This window comes from Apteryx mantelli, chromosome 15 (genome assembly GCF_036417845.1).
Source record: "Apteryx mantelli isolate bAptMan1 chromosome 15, bAptMan1.hap1, whole genome shotgun sequence".
Taxonomy (NCBI): domain Eukaryota; kingdom Metazoa; phylum Chordata; class Aves; order Apterygiformes; family Apterygidae; genus Apteryx; species Apteryx mantelli.
The window spans coordinates 12,569,043-12,589,358 of NC_089992.1; the positions used below are offsets into that span (position 1 = coordinate 12,569,043).

At 35.0% G+C, this 20,316-nt stretch overlaps 1 protein-coding gene across 1 annotated transcript in view; it reads left to right on the plus strand.

The window, feature by feature from the left end:
- The first annotated feature begins 3,115 nt into the window (after nucleotides 1-3,115).
- Nucleotides 3,116-20,316, plus strand: part of ATP8B4 (ATPase phospholipid transporting 8B4 (putative)) — a 71,359-nt gene continuing 54,158 nt past the window's right edge. The window contains 3 exon segments of the mRNA XM_067305793.1: nucleotides 3,116-3,208; nucleotides 5,594-5,836; nucleotides 18,608-18,669. Of these exon segments, the coding sequence (XP_067161894.1) occupies nucleotides 3,116-3,208; nucleotides 5,594-5,836; nucleotides 18,608-18,669 (398 nt within the window).

Genomic DNA, 20,316 nt, shown 5'->3' on the forward strand with positions numbered 1-20,316 from the left:
TGACAGTGTATATAGAACCTTGTTCAGGAGAGTGGAACTTAAAGAAAAATCATTGATAGCTGGACAAACTTTTCAGAAGGTTCCTAATGCCTGTTAGGGCCCTGAGTGCACTGATAGGCTTTAATTGTCCTGACCAAGCTCACCTGGGACCTCCACCCACACCTCTTTCCATGGGCCAAGGAGCTCCATTTAAGCTCAGGCCTGGGCCTTTTGCCCCTTCTTGAGCTATGTTGTAGGGGTGTCTGTCTTCAGATCTAGCCATGGACCTTACTGATCCAGACCCTGGTTGGGACTGACTTCCTGGTTTGACTTTGGACCTGTCTTATCCCTATGGACTTGCCTGTTGACCTGGGGTCCTGGCTGACCCTGACTAGTGTCCCTGGCTCTGCCTTCCTAGGGTACTGTGGGCTTAGGGCACAGCCTTGTTATCAAACTTGGCTCCCAGCTTCCCATCCCTTAGGGAGCTGCTGGCCCTTGCTGCTCCCTAGCAAAAGAGCATGACTGACATATTGCTAGTATATCGCAATGTATGCATTGCTTTTTTGGGGAGGTGGTGGGATGGATGTAGACCTTTCTGGTTGGGAATTCTGTCTTATTTACCTGTCAGGCTCTATATTTTAATAAGAAATTACTTTTAATTTACCAAAGTTCTCTATAGACAGCTTTCGATTGGTACAGTTGTCTGCTATGTTTTAATTCCTGAGTGTGCATGGTAGATACCTCATGCTATCATCTCTTGTTATTTATTGTTGCAACATGCTGTTTGTGTACTTTGGTTCCAATTTTTAAAAATCTCATATTTGTACATGCCATAAAAAACAAATTATAAATGATTTTTCTGCTGTCTTTAGGAGGCTAAATTATGTACATTACAGTAAGGTGCAATGGTTTAAGTTGCTTTTTTTGGGTGTGGGGAGGTGTTGAGCATGGACTTGCCTGATTTGAAACTTTGTCCAAGATGCTGGTTAAGTCTTGCTGTAAATCGACTGAGACAAAGAATTATTTGCTGTATTTGTACACTAGCACACTGGAAAAGGTGTTCTTGAGATTCCTGGGTATTTTGTACTATACAGGTTTAATAATAATTGTGTGTTGTAACACTGACTTCTCACTTGTCCTGTGTCTGCTGCTGATCATGGCTGACCTTAGGCAAGCTACTTTGTTTCTTCTTGTGTTAAAGTTAATTTATGCATTGAGTATAAATATGATTTTCCTAATTTTTAATTGATTCTTCACATGTGTCTTGCAAGTTTTATTTTATGTCAATAGCTTCAGAAGCAAAAGCCATAAAGATAAATTCTTTATCTGAGAATGATACTATTGGAGAATAATTAGTGTAAACAGCTTTCTCTTGAAACTGGCTGAAAATCTGGAGAAAAAGACAAGCAACTGGTAGCTGTTTTGACTTTTAATAATAAAACAAAACTAATGCGCTCACACTTGTGTGGTTTATCTGATGTACAGTGTCATCACAAAGCATGTTAATATTGCCATAGCATCACTGTATTGTTGATGTTACTTTAGTGTTTACTTATACGTTTATTTACTTTTAACATCTAGAACACAAGAGCCAGTGCACTCATATATCCGGAGTCTTTGTAGCTCGACTGTGGTCAAAAAAAAACATTTAGGAAAAGTACACAAAACAAGACGTTAATAGGATGATCTTTCCCTTGCCAAGGGAATGTCAGCTTAGGGAGTTAAGGGACTTAATCAGAATAAAACCTGTACAGAACTATTCGTTATGAATTAGCCAATTCTTTTTGAACTAATTTATGCTTACAGCCTCCACAACAAGTCATGGAACTGTTCTTTACTTCCTAAATTTCATTGACTATATGTGAAGCCGAACAAAATTGTTTCCACTACTCTTTAAAGTTATCTGTTGCCAAGTTATTAATTTATGGTCAATTTTAGCAAAGGTAAAACATCAATCGAACAGTGTTAAAATGACAATCACATGTCCAAACACCATAGGTCAGTTTAACTTCTAGTTCTTAACTTCTGAAGTGCTTTTAGGGATATATTTGATCCTTTGAAATTCTGAAACAGAAGAGTGGCCCTGTATTCCACTAATTAGTAAAGTTTTCTATGGGCTTTATTTTTTATGCATGCAGGTTGATGGGTCTCCCTCTGTGAAAACTAGCATAATGCAGAGAAAAGAAATTCTTAGGTGAGTTCTCTTTTGTGTGTATGATTTGTATATAGGGTGAACAGATATAATGTCTTCAGTTTAAGTTACTTGGGGGTAAGCAGTTAATCTTATTGCTGATACGTATTTGCAGTAAAATGGATGAGCTCATTTCTTTTATAAAACACTATGTTTGCTAAAAGAGAAAATGTAGATTCTGTTCAGATTAAGGATCACAGTACCACAGAAATGTACCGCAGGAAAAATATGTGCTTTGTCATTGCTTGAAAATTCAGTCTTTTCCATTTTTGTTATGAAGGTCCTTCATACAGCAATGTATTAAAGCAGCTGTTAGAAAAGTTCTAAACAGAACAAAATTAAACAGAGCTTGTTTTATTTGCTTTCACTGACTTCTCAAAAAAGGAAGGCGGAAATTCTAGAAGAGGTAAAATTGGGGTTTAGTTTTACAGATGTTCTTTTTTTAGTATTTGGTGTACTTAATCACAAGTATAGTTGATTAAAATAATTGTATTAATGTAGAACACTCAGTAGCCTATTATTTAGAGGGTTGAAAACGAGAACTTATAAAGCTGGCATTGCTGCTATATATTCTTATCATGGAATGAGGTCATGGATGCTCATTGCAGGAAGAGAATTGAGCATACTGTTTAGACAGAAATGCAAAACAAGAAAACCAAACAGCCTAATTGTGGGAGGTATGCAAGCACCTTCTGTTTTCTGGGACAGCTGAAGTCTTGGCTCTACCTAAGAAATGCTGATTATGCAGAAAAAACTGACTTCAACTTAATACCAGTAATTTGATACAGATATACCACATGCAGTGGTAAATCTTGAATTCTGTTAAACTATTGTATTCTGAACTGAGTACAATGTATTTATTTTTTCTGCTATACAAATTGTCTTTCAGACATCAAATATGCTACAGTGTTAATAGAAGTCATCTGTGTTACTCAAGGGGAACAAATGGCAGTCAAAGCAGAAAGGGAACAAGACAGCAAAGAAAGGTCAGGAATCTTGGAAGAAGTTCCACAAGGGCAGTATAAAGCAGGAAAGACAGTTTGAAGGGAAAACTGGGTGGTGTTTGAGCAAAAACCTGTGATTTTTCTGTCCTTACAGTGATAGATGTAAGAGAAGTTTCTAAAACTGCCTTTGGAGAGTCAGTAATCCAATTGCTGGTAGGAGCATTTATCTTTGAGTGGTATAAGAAGTCTTTCTCTCAGTTTTTGGGAGGAGTCCTATGCCTTCAGCATTCCTCTTTCCTAAAACAAAGATCTTGGAACACAGACATGCCCAAATATCAACATTTCTTTCCTTGTCATCATCCCTTAAAACTAGATTAATTATTCTAGGCTTTTATAAATGTGTACTTTTCTGTCTGCATTTTTGCATTTCTGCTGTGTTATTTTCACTTACTGATGTCGTATAGATCAATATAACTCTTAATGCTGTGGAATGAGTCACCTTTTATACTTTCCACCCCAGCTGTTGATACTGAGCTTATCAATGGGAGACTGTTATGACTGGTAGGGGAAGCGGGACTGACTTCAACAATGTTGGAGGAGATCTGTAGCTCGTTCAGGAAATACTACAGTGCAAAGTATTTTGGAGAATGAAACAGGCTTTTAAAACATACTGATTTCTAGAGGCTGTCAGTTAAGTACATAATGTCATCAAAGTGCTGTAATGAACAGCAATGAAAGAGAAGGTCAGAGCAAGAGATTTCAGTGGATGATTTAGTGACAGCTTCTGCTGGGCCTGACTCTGAAAGGGTGTGTGTGTGTGTGTGTGTGTGTGTGTGTGTGTGTTGTGTTTAGCTTTGTGTGTCATGGGTTTTTTGTTTGCTTGCAATTTGATGTGAATGACAGCTTGAATGAGTAAGTGATATGTCCAGGTATTTGGCTGTAATGTGAGGTTCAGTGAACTGAACATAAATGGAAAGTGGTGGTTAGTGTCACTCAGACTGCTTCCCTCTTTAAGCGTGTGTTGGTGCTTTTAGCGTGTGCATCCAGCTGTGCAGGCTGAGGGGTATATGCTGAAGTTTTCCTTGATGAGAGGTGTTTGCTTTTTCATTGCTTCTTTAAAGTCAGATGCCAAATAACAATGATTTGAATCTTTGTCATTTGCTTTTGTTATTGAAATTGGTGTAATCTGTGCTGGTTATTTCCTTAGTGTTTCACATGGGCGTTACTGCTGTTCCATCACAGAACTCTACTTGCTATAATGGTTCTAAAACATTAATATTGGCAGATGCTGAAATGATCAATCGGACAGTTCAGCTATTGAGCTATATGAAATGGGGTTCATTAATGTGATATTTCCGAAGTAGTTACTATTTGAGATGTATAGATCCATCACTGTCCAAATGCCAAAGATGGTTTCAAGTCTAAGATATCAAACTAAACTCAAAACTCATGATATTCTCTTTGTCGTTTTGATTTGATCCAAAATGAGATCATTTGAAAAAATCTAGCTTCAGATCTTGATGTTCAAATCTGGGATTTGAATACTCTGTGAAATTATCTTATGAAGTCAGAACATCATTGTCTTACCTACCAGAATTCCTCCTATTGAAAAAATAAGCCAACATTCTCAATACTTACAAACTTTTTCCCCCCATGTTTTAAAAATCCTTTGTACATACTTCAAGGACCTGAATAGGGACTGGGATATTATCTACAAAACAAGTTATTAAACTGAAATTTGAAAATCCTGGTTTACAACTTTCCTACTGTTTAACTTACTACTCTGGGGACATAAAACAGCATGTTCAAACTGTTGTATAATCTCTTTGAATGGCTAATTTTTCATAAAACATTGTTTTATGAAAAGTTATGTTATTATGCATTGTTAGAAGAGGGAACTGCAACAAAATGATAAAGTAGGTAAGATAAGTCATGTTTCTATGCTGCACTTTAAAAATTGATTTAAATTGTTGGTCTCTTGAGCAATGAAAATCAGTCATGTTTGATTTCTCAGGCTTTGTACTACATTTGTCTTGAATGTTCTGCCCTTTTGATGAAAGCATCCATTGCTTGCTGTAATCTGTTTTTCTCCCTTCATAATCTTGGGGGATATGACAACAGAATTTTTCAAACACCATTATGTTTGTCAAAATTCAAATATTATGAGTTTGGTTGTTTAGTAGAAGCTTGGTATCAGTATTGGGTTGAAAAAAGGATAGATCTGTATTTGCGGGGAGAACTGGCAGCAGCAAGAGAAGTAAAAATTCCAAAACCTACAGCAATTTTCTTCTGTTGAAGTTTATGAATGACAGCTGGGAGGGCTAGGTAAATGCTTGTCAATCACTTAGGTGTTATCCAGGCTACAGATGTGAAGTTGCTGTAGTTACTTCCACCTACTTTGGTTGAAGTGTAGCTTGCTGTTGAGAACAGGAACTGGGATGTCACGTAATGTCAATGTTTACACTCTTTTTTCTCCCAGAGAGAAGTAAGGAGGAAGCCATCTGATTCAGATACAAGAAGAAAGTGTAGAAGGGTTAGTAATATATTGAACAGAATAGGAGACAGGCTTGGAGGAGAGCAGCTGTGCCTGGCTATGCAAGGAGAAAAGAAATGGGAGCTGTGGGGCAGGCTTAGAGTGGTCTATCACATCTGCAGAGAATGGAAGCCTTCTTTCATAGAGAAGCCTGAAAGTCGAGGGATGGATGGAACTGCAGCTGATGAAGTAGGTGGGGAGGCTGTAGCCAGCTGGTGAGGTAGGAATGTTAAGGTTGTTGATGACTGACAGTTGGAGGTGTACAGTGAGTAGACCTAATGACTGAGACTGTTGCATCTGGCATATCAGGTGAGGGAGTCTGATTAAAATCAGAGAACACCACGTGAGTTTGTAGGGTGGGATACACAAAGGAGGAAAACTAGACTAGATACAAGAGGAGTAGGATGTGGAAAGTGGTGGGGAAAACTGTACTTGTACAGTGAGTCCAGAGGTAAGACTGGGGCTGGCTTACAAGTCAGGGAGATTTGGATTTGTTGAGGAGTGAAGCCCCAGAAAGAAAGATGAGCCTGAGCTGATCAGCAGTTTGGGATTAGGAGAGGGAAGACTGCCAAAAAATGGAAGTAAGGTAGAAACAGGTTGCAGAGAATAAACCTAGAGGAGAACAGTGTCTGCAGTGTCAGTGAAAACCATGTCATGAACAGTGTCATCAGTGTCTGCAAGTCGCTGGAATATGCTGGTAAAATGGGTGTTCATTTGCAGTATCTCCATTATCAGTTTTCTGTTAGCTCAGATAACAAAGGTGAATGAGGCATACAAATCTTCTGCTGTGATACTGAACCACATAAATATGATGCCATATAGTAGATATTCATTTTTTCAGATTAAAAAAAAAAAGTTCTTTTAGTATAGGAAATTAATGTTAAGTGTAGCATTTGGGAGTTTGCCTGTCAAATCTTAATTGGTTTCTTATTTATGTGTGTGTTATAATACAAGTCTTTAATTTTATGATTTTGTATTACTTTTTCTATGGACCCCCTAAGGCTGTCATTACATGGGATGGATGCTATACATAGCAAGAGCATTTTTATCAATTGTTTTCTTCTTGCTATTGAATACAGAGTCCTGTGTATTTTGTAGTCTGAAGGCACAGGAATGTTAATAGAATTCTCTAAGTTCTCTGAGGGCAGAAAAGGGAAACCTTGTGAGGCACTCCATCTTGACCTCATCAAGTTACATGAAGAAAAATCCATTTTGACATCAACCAAGATAGCTTGATAGGTTGATGGGGTCTCTCTTATAACAATAATGAAAGCCTGGTTTCTGCTTCCGAATTTCAAAGTTGTGATCGCATTTCTCAATAAGCTTCAGAAGAATCTTGGAACATATCTAATCTGTTATTTTTTGAATCACATAGCACTGTCTACATTTGTGAAATCAACTTTCAGATGCCATGTTTGATTATGGCACAGGACAGCTATAACCCTGTTAGGAAAAGTCCAGATATACTGGTGTCCATTTTTTTTAAAAGTTCTTAAAAATGAATTCTAGCATCTATATGCTTAACCTACAATGGTATAATTATTTACTTTCTTGTAATATGGCAAAGAGGTGTCAAAATGATTGAGACCAAATTGATTAAGAAAGTAAACAACTATTCTGTACAGAGGTTAGCTGATGAGGTCTGTGTATTTCTATGCACGTGCTTTTTATGTGGATTTTACAATCTTTTCCTATCTCTACCACAAGGTGTTTTTGTGTGTTTTTTTTTTTGAGCTAAAATGTGATAAGAAACTAGTTGTTAGACCTCTTTAAACATAAAAGATTGGCTTTTAGTATTTACTCTTTTAAAAATGAAGGATAGCAGCATACTTGTATGGTTCCTTCTAAAAGGACCAGCAACTACCTGTATTTAGAGATGTTGATGACTGTAGGTAAGCAAGAATGCAATTATCTTGAAATGACATTGTCTCTCGGATGCTTGCCAAGGATATAAACCTGCTATTTTTGTGTTCTTTTGCAAATATTGTAGCTGTCTATTTTGAGAAGTAATTGTTGCCAGGATCTCTTCCTAATCTTTCTTTCTGAGAAAGACTTATTCTCTGCTTCTTTGATAATTTTTCCTGATGAAAGAATTATGAATTCATCCTCTGTAAAATGAGATCAACTTAGTGCTGTGATGCAGGTGTCGTAATTATACTTTGATGTTAGTTTATCTAGCTTTTCATTTGAAGTAACTAAGCAGTATACTACTGAGAAAGTCTGTCATGAGATCTTACCTGGAAATTCAGATTGCTTCAGGGAGTTAGCTATCTAAACACATGCAAAAGATGATTTGATTCAGACAGGTTATTCATTATTTTAAAATTTTGGCCTAATTATGTATTCAAGTAGGCATACATTTAGCAGAACTAAAAAAAGGGAGAGGCTGAAAGTATTTGCAAAGGAAATGCCTGTTCCTTCAAGTGTTTAGACCTCTGTTTCACATTTGTTCAATTAATAATCCCATTTAAGTGGAAAGGCAGTAGCACAAAAATACTCTTTTTCCAAGCTCGCTTTATGTGGATAGGTATTGTGTAACAGTCATTGGCAGGGGGAATAATATGTACCTGTTGCCTTTTGGTTGCAAGTCACTTCAAAGAAAAAATAGCAAAAAGTGGGACTTTGGCTCTTATGTGGTTAGCTTGATAGGTTGAAACGCACGAGTTTAGGGGTAGTTTATTACATCATCCAAATTGCTTTTGCAACTTGAGAAGCATCTTGAATATCAGTAGCCTGAAGGAAATGTTGTATTTCCAGCATCTCTCTCAAAGGGGGATCCTGTCAAGAATAGTTTTAATTTTGATTGAAAATGGTGGTTAAAATTTGTTGAAGATTAAAGTACATAATTAGAAAATAATAAAGCCATTTGCCAAATAGAATTTTGCTAATGGAAAACAGCTGCTTGTTATCATTATGCTAAATTACAGTATCTGAGGCAACATTAGACATAGTGAAATAATTCACCTATTGAAGTTGGAGCTGCATTCAGTCAGAGCAGATCTGAATTTGACTTCATATGTCCTTGCTGGATTTGATGTTAGCAGACTACGAACATATTCCTTTAAGACTGCAATTGATTAAAACTTAGTTCTTTCTTGCATAAGGTATAGCATTAATACTAGAATTAGTAAAGTTGTTGCTGTGTTAATACAAGCCTCTTACATTGCCATCCAGCTCTGTTCGCTTGAAGAGAACATGTTCTTCAGGAAACTTTTGGGCCAATTGGTGTTTCAGAGTACCTTGGAGGAATGAAACAATACAGTGTCTAAATTAATCTTAAAGGGAATTTTACTATTTTCCTAAGGAATTCTACAAAATCAGAACTTTCTAGACAAGCAACTTATGGATTAAATTTAGTTTTTGCCTGTACCACAGTTAAGAGTTCAGAGTGGTAATCCAGTAAAGCAAGACTAGTATGAAGCTGAGAATACTGTTAATAGTCACTTTTAGTGAAAATATGTCTAGAAAATATTCTTAAAGCTTGTTATTTTATGTAGATCATGCCTAGGGAGTTAGACTTAAGAGACAAGTGATAATACTATCCAGTAATCCAAAAGACTGAAAATGGACTGTTCTCATTGATTGCACAGACCTGAAGACTGATTTTTATTTTATTTTATTTATTTTTTAAATCTATGATAAAAATAGATCTGGTTATTGAACAAACACTTTCATAAAATCAAAGATTCTGTTTCTATTTTTTTTGAATCTTTTCTGAAATGAAAGATCTCAATAGGAACATTTTTCCTTATGACATGCTGTATGTGTATTATGGACATAATGCTTTGTTTCTTCATGTTTTTGGCTTTATTTTGTCTGTTAATCTCTTAAAATTGTTAGAGGTTGTACTGTTCTTATGATTTTTATTTTCACTTAAGAAAACAAGGCCTATGGGATCAAATTGTTAGTCTGCTGTACTCCCTCCACGTTTTAAATTCACTCCAGTGAACTCCAAAGCAGGATGATTCAGCAATAGTGGCTTCCTACAAGTTTAATTAAAATCAGGGGCTGAGTATAGGAGAAATGTGATTAGCGCCTCCCACTAACGGAAAAGCAAGCAGAACTCTGCTCTCATCTATTCTGTTTAATGGTTGGTTAGCTTATAATCAGCGGCTGGTTCAGAGCTACGTACACTTCCTTTACCACGGCCAGCAAGAGGTTGACACATAAGGTTCAAATTTGTAGCAGTGTAGGCTCCATTTGTTCCATTGCATATAGACAACTTGTTACAGTTCAAGCAGCTGCTCAGGAGGGGATCAGTTATCTCTCACAGAATTTATATGAAAAATTGCATTGACTTTAGTGGGAGTTGGGCAGAGCCCTGACAGCCAATCTAGGAGCAATGCCTATGTTGCATAGAACATAACCATTCAAAACATTTACATGAAGCTTGTGAAGTGCTACTGTGGATGTGCATTTAAAAATGACTGCTTGCATTTATTTCTCAAATTAATGTCTGCTGATCAAATTATTTTTTATATTTAAAAAAATGCATTTTTTCAAACTAGCCATTGTGCTAAAAGCTCTGTTGCTAGACTTTGAGATTTTAAAGTCTGTCTAGAGCCCTTCTAGGATATGAAAGTCCTAGTAGTCAAGATTTTACACTCAAACTCCTATAAATACATTGTCTTCCCTTTGCTGGTTTATAATATTTGGTCTGGAATGATATTGCCTTTGTATTTACAAAAGGAAAAGTATTCTTGAAAGAGTTGAAAACTAACAGGGAGGAGATTTAAGTGAAAAATGCCTTTCTGGTACTTGCTTCTAAAGAGATGAGCTGCTTGTATTAAAATATCTATGTATCTATATATTCTTAAAGAATGATGTTTTATAGAGGGAGAGTAAGAAGCTAACTGGTACAATCCAATTACAAGAGTACCTAAAGAGAAAATAAGTCTCTTCCTACAACATCCCAGATTTGGTATAGAGTGGATACCTAGTCTCCCAGCTTCAGATTCACCTATATTTCTTAATGATTGCCTGAAAAATACACTTCCACTAAATAAAATTAAACATAATTCAGAGTGTAATTTAGACTTCTGCCTCTTCTTTTTATTATGCATTACATTATCCAAGACTAATTAAAAACAGATCTTTGTTAGCATCATTGTCTATAAAATTGGATGTACTATAGAGATTAGAAAGCAATATTAGAATTCCAACTGTAGTTGACTTTCTGAAACAAATGTCTGCAAAACAGGAGTACTCTGTTTTAGAAGTCACAGTGCACAGTGCCTTTATTCTGACTTTCAGCAGCTCTTTGCATAAATTGCTCTTCCATCAACTAATTTCTCCTAAAAGAAAAGATGATCTTCATAGTTCATGAAACATATGTATGTGTATGTTGCTTTATCCTTGTAAGGAAATCTTTTGTCACATGGCTCCTCCAGGGGTTTTTGCAGGGACAGTGCCTATCTGCCTTTAATCAAAAAGCTTGTGGACCTTTACAGTTTTCTTTTAACTTTCATGTTGAGATGGGATAACATAGTAGATAAGTCATTTAAATTTCCAGTGTTATTCAAGAATATACTTGGATGAAGCTTTGCAATGGGGCAGTGTGCAACCCTTACACCTTACCAAAACACACTTCAATCAGCGCTAACTGCATAATAAACAAGAACAATCACTAGGGAGCTTGAGTGGGCTCTGATGAAGAGCATATACCACCGGGGAAAAACATGGTGAAAATCATCATCGTCACTCTGTCACCAGCTACACTGGAAAACATGCCAGGGGAGGATGCTTGTCTGGGAGCCCTTATCTCTTCTCTTTCCAGCTGGCTGCAGGAGAGGGTTTTTTTTGCCTTTCCTTGTTCTCTTTGTCTTCTTGCACTTAGCTGTTTCTTTCCCCACCTCCCAAGGTAACTTAGCGTCCATGTATGCCATCAGTTGGGGTCTGTGTGGATAAAACCCATCTCAGCAGCCTTTTGCAACAGATATGAAATAAAAAATATTGTTAAGGCCTATGGAGTTGGACAAAGGAAAGTCGTTCATGAGAAAATGCTTGACAAAGAATATCATGATGATTTAGCAACTCAGAACCAGAGAAATCGTTCAAGTTTTTTGAACCAAGAATACATAGAATGCAGAGTGTTACCCTCAGATGCGTGTTGGTGACCCCCCAGGAGAGCCTAAGAATAAATCTAGAGTGTGTGTCTTATTTCCTTTTCATAGCAATAGATTGGCTGATGGTTTTGGACATCCAAACAGACCCCCTTCCCCCCCCCCCCAAGAATTGGAAAAAGAACAAATTTGAGATCAACTATTTTATTATTTGTTGTTTTGTCCCTCATAGGCATTGTGGAAAGATTTGTGAATAACTTACTGAGTTTTTGTTTTTTTGTTTTTTTTTCCCCATTTTTGTCTTAGTTATAGAGGCTTGAAAGGAAAAATTTATTTGAAAAATATGATAAAATCGTGGTAGTGAGGATAATGTGTAGTAGAACAATATGATAGTAGAATGTACATTATAATAGAAAGTGGAAAGAAGTTTTATTTTCAGGTCTCATTCCTCCCCACCCCCCATTAGAATTTATTTCTTTTATAGTAGCTAAGCTAAAATTACATTGTGTTGCATTGCGCTCTCAGTTAGAAAATTTATTATATTATATTAAATTTAAAGGTATGTGTGATTTTTCTGTGCACCTGCCTTGCGGTGACATCTGCTGGGAAAAGCAGGAAGCCTTTATTGTAACTCCTACCTTCCACACTACTGTAATCAACTTAAAATACTTAAAATAGAGTGCAAGTATCTGTCCTTTTTCCAAGCATGTGTATACTTTCCTGTATGTGCTTAAGTCTAGTACCAGTGATAAAATAGTATTGAAATGATTTATATTGCCCCCCCCCCCCTTTTTTTTTTAAACTTAAAAAAAAATCAGTTAGAATTGCAGGTTTTTTATAGCTACAGTCATATATATTGTTGATGTGTTAGGGGATAATTGCAAAATAACTGTGATGCTACCTTGTGACTTAACAATTTTAAATACCATACTGATGTGCATATAAAAGCTGGAACAGATTGATATTTTCCTTTTGTGAACAAATTCTTACCTACATTTTGTATCTGTAGCTCAGTTAATGCAGAGGCCTTAAAGAAATCAAAAGGGATAATTCTTTGTAATTAAAATATATAGGCATTCAAAGTTATTTTAAAGATAACAAAGTACAAGGTGAGTCTTCATGGTATATGATAGTACTTATATCAAGATAACACTGAAAAGACATGAAAAGGAGGGAGAAATCTAAAAGTGATGTAGAAAAGAAACTGTTCTTTATTTGGAGAATTTCTGAAGTGGTAGAGACAGTCTGAGGCTTGGATGAAAAACCTCAAAGTAAATGCTTAGCTCTTTTTTAATTTATTAAATTTAGTTAGAAAACTAAACCAATGCTGGTTATCTCTGAGGGATATCCAGAATATGTGAGGTGGAATTAAAAAAAAAACAACAACAACATTATTTTACAGTTCATGATTAGATCATTTCTTAAATATAGTTTGTTCTAAAATTCTTATTCCAAAAATTTTTGGAGCACTTGAAATCTAGAGTTAAATATCTAAGTGTCTTTTTGGATTTGTTTTCATATAAAATCACACCAGATAAATAGGCTTGCAGCTATCTCAGTAGTATAAAAATTATCTCAGTAATTTAATGAGTTATAAGCACTTTACAATTTCCTTTTTTATATGTGGATCTCACTCATTTTCTGCCTCTGCTGCTTTTTTTTGTGTGTGTGTGTGTTTGTTTTGCTTGTCTTGCACTTCTGGTTCATTTACTTGGGTTTTTACTTGCTGTTGTTTAGCTCGTGCTCTGTATTTTCTTAGGTTTTATATTTTACTTTGCCTTGAGTCCTGCTTTTGTCATATCATATCAGTATTTCTTATTAGGTCACTGATGTTATCCATCCTATGGTGAGAAAAATTCTTATACTTCTCAAAATTGGAATCAAGTTTTCTTTCATTTTCTATGCTTTTCCCCTCCTCAGTTTGGGGTTCCGATCATTTTTCTTTCTGTGGGTTTCTCTGGTTTGCCTCTCTTAATCTTATTTGAGGCTCATCATATGCTTTTCTGCTTTATATCAGTTTTTCAGGCTCCTATTGTTTTATGTGTGTGATGTGTGAAAATGTCATGAACTTTCATAGCTATTACTGATTTTATGAAATGGAACACTATTGCATGTTTTTGTTTTAAATAACTGGATACATGTTCTCTTATAGGTGATCATAGAAATCCTCCTTGTCTTGTTTTACTACTTGTGTGCCTTTAGCACTAGTATTAGTGATGACTGCAGTCAAAGATACCACAGATGACTATGAGTATTTATAATTTACTTTTATAAAACTTTGTCATCTGAAAGTATGTTGCTGGAGAAGTTTCCCTGTGTGTGGATTATTAACAAATTATTAATGTTTTATTGCTTCTAGGACCATATTGAACAGGTACTTGTTTTCACACAAAAACATTACATATACATGTATGTAATAAAAATAATGTTCTACAGGATGTAACATCCAGGAAGATGCTATCTGGAAGACATTTTCTTACTCAGTTATTCTGTTTGTTACAGTGTTGCAATGGTCTGATCTTTAAAATGGATGTGACAGATTTGATAACGATAAACGTCTTACTTGACTGTTGTATGGACGAATTAAAATTCATGAATTCCAGAGAGATTAAGCACCACTTAAAAAAAAGTTTTTAAAAGGATCATTAAGTTATCCTATATATAGCTTTGTCTTGCAACTTTTCTCATTTTAGACTACTTGAGGCTATGCAGATTGGGCCTGCAGACTGATTTTCCTTAGGTCAATGGGAAAAGTTCCAGTTTTGTAATACACAGCCAGCATCTCTCTCAAACAATTACAGTAGAAACATAGTACATTATAGAGTGATAGTATAAATTCAAAATTTTTAATATACTGCTTTTGTATATTTAGTTAGCAAAGACTTCTCCTATTTGAAATTTTGCCCCTTTAAGTCAATCAAATGAAGGATTAACAGTTCCCAATTTTTCTGTCCAATAGTTTCACATAATAAGTGGAGAAGACAGCATCCAGCAGAATGATTTCAAACTATCACATAAGTTTTACATTTGAGAGACAGTACATTTATCTCTAAAGAAGGAAAAATATAGATTTAAGAACCTGACTTTACATATGCTAAACTTAAAAATTTTGCTACGGTTAAGTCTTTTGTAAACCTAGCTGTTAGCTGTTACTTACAGTTCTTCAAAATGGATATTGAACTTAACATAATTCAATATTTTATTCTTCCTTGGTGATTCTTCTAACCTATGTGAAATGCTTTTTATCATATAAAGCACAACCCAAAAAACAGCAGATGGGAATTGCTTGTATGTATGATTCAACAAGAGGGAATTATGAAATGGATCTGTTGGGCAGACTTCCCACTGCAACATTAGGAAACCTGTATAAAATAAACATATAAAGGTGAATGTTCTTTAAACTCAATACTGAGTTCTTCAGAGCTTTAAGAATGAAAGTAATCTCAGGATAAATAAAACCATTGCAAGTGCCAATATTTTTCAGTGTGGACTAGCACAGTCCTCTTAGTGGAGGCACATATTTTTTCTTTTGCAGTACTGAGCAGCTGGGCTGCCAGAAAAATAGTTTAAAAAAAATAATAATAAAACCTAGTGATTAATTGTAAATAACTTTTCTAAAGCATGATATGGATATGATTAAGAATTGTGGTATTTAGTAAATTGATACAGGTTATTTTCTTATAATCATAGTAACTAAAGTATGAAATTGAGCTCTAGGTTAGATGTCTCTAAGGGTTATGAAATTGATGGCAGGAAAATTAAAAATAGATTAAAGGAAAAAGCAAGAAGAGAGAAAAGACATTTTACTGTGAGGAAGTAGTCACTAGCTGCTTAGTTTTGCATGTTAATGATATTTAATAGATCATTTAGATGAAAAATGAATAAGCTAGCATGATCCATCACACTGTAGGTTCATGAGAGATAGCATCAGGAAGAAGAAAAAGAATATAAGGGTTTTGCTTTAAATCCTCAATGGATCCCTAAAATATACAAGAAATGATTTCAACAACCATGAAAATGCAAATCTGGAACAGTGAATTACTGAATGAAAGAAATGCTGTGTTTGATAGTCGCACATAATGGTAGGCATCATGCAGAGATGGAGACAGAGGACAAGTTACTGGTCCCTGTCCTTAAGGAACTCAGTGAAATGAAAGTGGTGTTATGAATATTTAAAAAGAGGAAGTAAGTCTTATAAGAGAAATGAAAGCAGACGGTTTTCAATAGTGTTAAGGGGTAACATTATGAAGAAACTTTGAACATGCCTATGTTTATTCAAGAATATCAAAGAGCTTTGCAGATATTTTTTCCATCAGCCTGTGAGAGAGAGATGGGTATTATATTTATTTTGCAGATGGATAAACTAAGAGGCAAAACTGTAGATTTGGATTATTCAGTGGCTCAGAGCAGCCACATGCTAGTCACATGATTTAGCCCCTTTATAAGAACGTCCATTGAACTTCTTGAATGTTGCATGTGGCTCACAAACCATAATTTGCTGTGCCTGGATTACCTGATAATCTAGATTTATATATATAATATAAACTGATAACTTTCCTTTGCTCCAGTTCTTAAAAGAAAAAATAAATAATTGAGTTTAATTTTCTGTTGTTTCCCCTTGAACTCCTCTGAAAATCAGCCAAATGTGTAACAAAATGGAGGAAGATGTAAGAAAAGTTAAATACAAGATACTGGAAAAAAATCTGTTGTACTTTCTTCTGTGTTTATGAAGAATTTGTGTTTTCTCTTCTGTAGGCAAAGTGTAGGCAAATCTGTAATTGCAGCCATAAGAGACAGTGATTACTGTTGGTAGCAATACAGTTAGTTAGGAATTGGGATCCTAAGGGTATGTTTACACTGAAGGGACTGCTTTGATTGCAGTGTAGTATAAACAAACTTAAGCTAGTTTTAATCTTAGATTAAAATATGTATGAGTAACAGGTTGGCCATGGCAGCACAAAGCAGAATATAGTGTGCAAAATTAAACCCAGAAACAGCTCTGTGATGTGCTCAGATCATTACATGCAGTGGAGACTCGCATGAATTTCATCAGAAATAAGATTTTTTTTTTTCTCTCTGAAGTTGCAACTTATTCTGAAAATGTTATTGTATATTATAGAAATTAAACTACCATAGCTACCTAAATATGATTCTACTTCTACCAGTGCCAACTACATAAGTATTATGTTGGCATAAAGAAGTCACTAATGCAACTTCCTTGACATGAAACTAAAATAAGCATGCGCTCTCACTCTTACAACTGCATTTAATGTGGTATCAGAGTACTACATAGTTATTAATATATTTATCTGACATTACAAACCTCACTGTCATAAAGCTTAATGTCTAACACGATTATTTCAGTGCAAACAAAACTTAAATAGAAAAGTACATCTGTACCATAGACTTCCCTTTAGCTAGACAGGACCTTTTAATGTACATGCTAGGGATCCACATGTAAGTGGAAGTTACAGCATTATTTTTCATGTAGTAGGTAGGAAAAATATACACATATTGAAATTCTGAAGTTGGTTATGTCTTTGTATCTATGGAGATACAATGTGTGTGTTGCTAAACAACTACAAATAACTATCATTCTTTCACAGAAAGAGCAGTCTTCTGGACTGACTTTCATAAGGCTAGATTCGGAAAGAAATGCTTCAATAGTGTTGGTGATCTCTTGATTGCTGTTGTCAATTTTCTGGTTCAAAGCTTTGCTTAAAGCCACTAGTAAACAGGCTATCATTCTCATAACCATAGAACTTAAATATTTAAATGTTAGAATTATATAGAAGACAGGTTTTCTGACACATCACATACAAAACAACATGTGGGGAATTTGAGTCACTGATGTTTGAGAAGCATTTAAATGAAAAAGTAATAAAATTAAGGAAACAGGTTTTTTGTACTATTATATTTTAAGTAAGATGTCTGATTTGAAAAACTCTGTTGCTTTGCATTTATTTAATGTGTAACAGTAATGTAAAGTGATTGGTAATAGATCATTTTTGGAGGGGGGGTGGAAAACATGGTTTAACAAATGCTTTCTCAAAAATAAGTTATTTTACATGTCCCGGCTTCAAAGAAAGTCATAAAATGTAATAGTTATTGAATGTTGGGCTGAAAATGATTTTTTAATAAAATAAGTATTGCCCATCTGTGTTTTAGAAATGGAAAGAATCTGTTGTAGCCAAAGAGCTCAAAACAAAGAATGCTGGGCAAGATTCTTCAAACTTACATGTAGCAATATTTAATCAGGAAAATAGATTTATAGCCTGAATGTTACAGAAACTAGCCCTTTAACCTGTAACTGGACTGCTTGATCAGTGCAAAATGATTTCTGAGAAATGTCAAGATGTTCTAAGTAATAACGGTTAACTGTAGTTTGGGAAAGTACTTAAAAGTAGGTGTATTTTCCGTAGGAAACTTATGCAAGGTGCATTTAAATACTTTGTAAATTGGGGCCATGGTCCAGGATGAAAAAGGTGTAGACAATTAGCTAATTAACATTTTTGGAGTTGGAAGCTAGATAAAAGACTGCAAACAACTTATTAACCATAACTGTAAGTACATTTAAATTGGTGGCATTTACAGTAGTATCTCTGAGACAGGTGGCAGGCTTATATACTACTTTGAACAATAGCTGATGATTCTTTTAAAAAAAGTTGGAGTTGTTTACATGTTTATTCAAATCATCTGTGCTTTTTAGTGAACTGGGAAATGCTGATAACTTCATAGAACACTTAAGTTCATTTCAAATGTAGATTTAATGACATTCTTTGACCTCACGAAGGCTAGGTTTTTATAAAGTGAGACTTTTTTTAATGAAAGTTGTATATACTCCTTAAGTATTTTGCGTGAGCATGTAGTGAATGCTCTCTTGTGTTTAATATTGCAGTTTTGCCAGAGGAGTGATAACCCGGTGAACAACCGACAGCCGCAAGTGCTCACTGGTGGTAAGCAAGAAAGCAGTATCACAGTTGGTCACTTCATCCTTCAACTGTGAGATTATTTTACCAAAGTCTAGCAACTTTATTTGCATTTTCATACTGAGTTGAGTTATAAATTTGAAACACTAAGTGATAGTTATTCAGTTTTATTTTTTTTCTCTGACAAGATTAGAAAACAATTGCATGAGAACTATTTTGATATGATTACATCTGAAGATCCGGTTTGGTTAATGATTCATACTGCCACTGATACTGATAATTCTGGTAAATAATTGTAGAATTCTGGTCCTTTCAAGCTCATCTTTATATTCAGAAATTTTCAGAAATATTTCTAATTTATTGTTCATCTGTATTTTCAAACTCCTTTGAAAAATTTTTTCTTTAAACATTCATATGAGCAATATGAACAACAAGATTAATTTCAGTCCTTCCAAGTGATCCTTTCTTGGATTTTTTAATCAAAGACTAAAACTGTGAATATTAATTTGTAGTGATACTTCTAAAAGCTCTGCTTTCATATCAGACTTGCCTTCTAAACATTTCAATATACTTTATGAACATGGGTAAGCTTAAAACATCAGAAATTATGAAGAATTTATTTTTTAGATTTTTATTTTCTGAGTACAAATTCAACTGAAAGAGCAGCAATTAGTTTATTTGCTGCTGAATTTAAAGCTGTCACATCTTCAGGTAGCATATCATGTTTATCTTTCTGTTCATTGCTGTATGTCTTTTATGCAACCTTTCAGAGCATTTCTGTAGACAGTTTGGTCCAGCTTATATTCGCTCTTACGTCCTGAATTAAGCTCATCTGTCGAAGCATAAAATATTTTTGATATCCTGAATCTTATTTGCAAACTAATGCAGCCTGGCACATTTTCAGTATCACTCCTGAAGAGACAAAAACTGACCTCTCTGCTAAAGAGACTGAATGTATTGCACATTATTTTTACCTCTAGAAGTATTCCTTATGGCCAAATATAGTTCAGGGTAATGCAAAATATGAATAGGTTTGGTGCTTAAATCAAGACAAGTGAGTATTTGTGAGTCACAGAATTGCTTTGTAAATATTTTTTTATATATTCTGTTAGCCTTTCATCAGGTAATTTTCTCTAAGAAATGTCTAACTTCTGCAGAATACAACTTTGTTCCACTTACAAAAAACAAGAGAGATCAGCTCCTAACCTTTCAATGAAAGGTTGTATCTTTTCTGAAGTGATACTATATAGAAAAAAAAGGAGCTATTATTCCAAGCTATTGGTACCGACTCTTCTGATATTCTTTATAACATGATGTTTCATATTTTGCGATATGCAGAAATCCATGCAGCTGAGATATTTAAACTGATATATGACAGCCTGCTCTTAAATGAGGACCTTCCAGAAGCCATTCAGTAAGCCTCTCAAAGGGGGTCATGTCACCAGTCCTTCATCAGCTGCCCTTGATTTTTTTTTTAAATTTTTTTTTGGTGACTTGTGTGTAGTAATGAGTGCTAATGCTTGCTGAAAGAAATCTGGTAAATAAAAACACTAATATTAGCTGCTGTATTTTTGTGTGTTTATATACACACATATATACACACATGGTAAATAGAGGAGATTAAAATTGAGAGTTACAGCCCTAATTATAAAGTGTTACAGTCGTAGAAGAGCCAGCA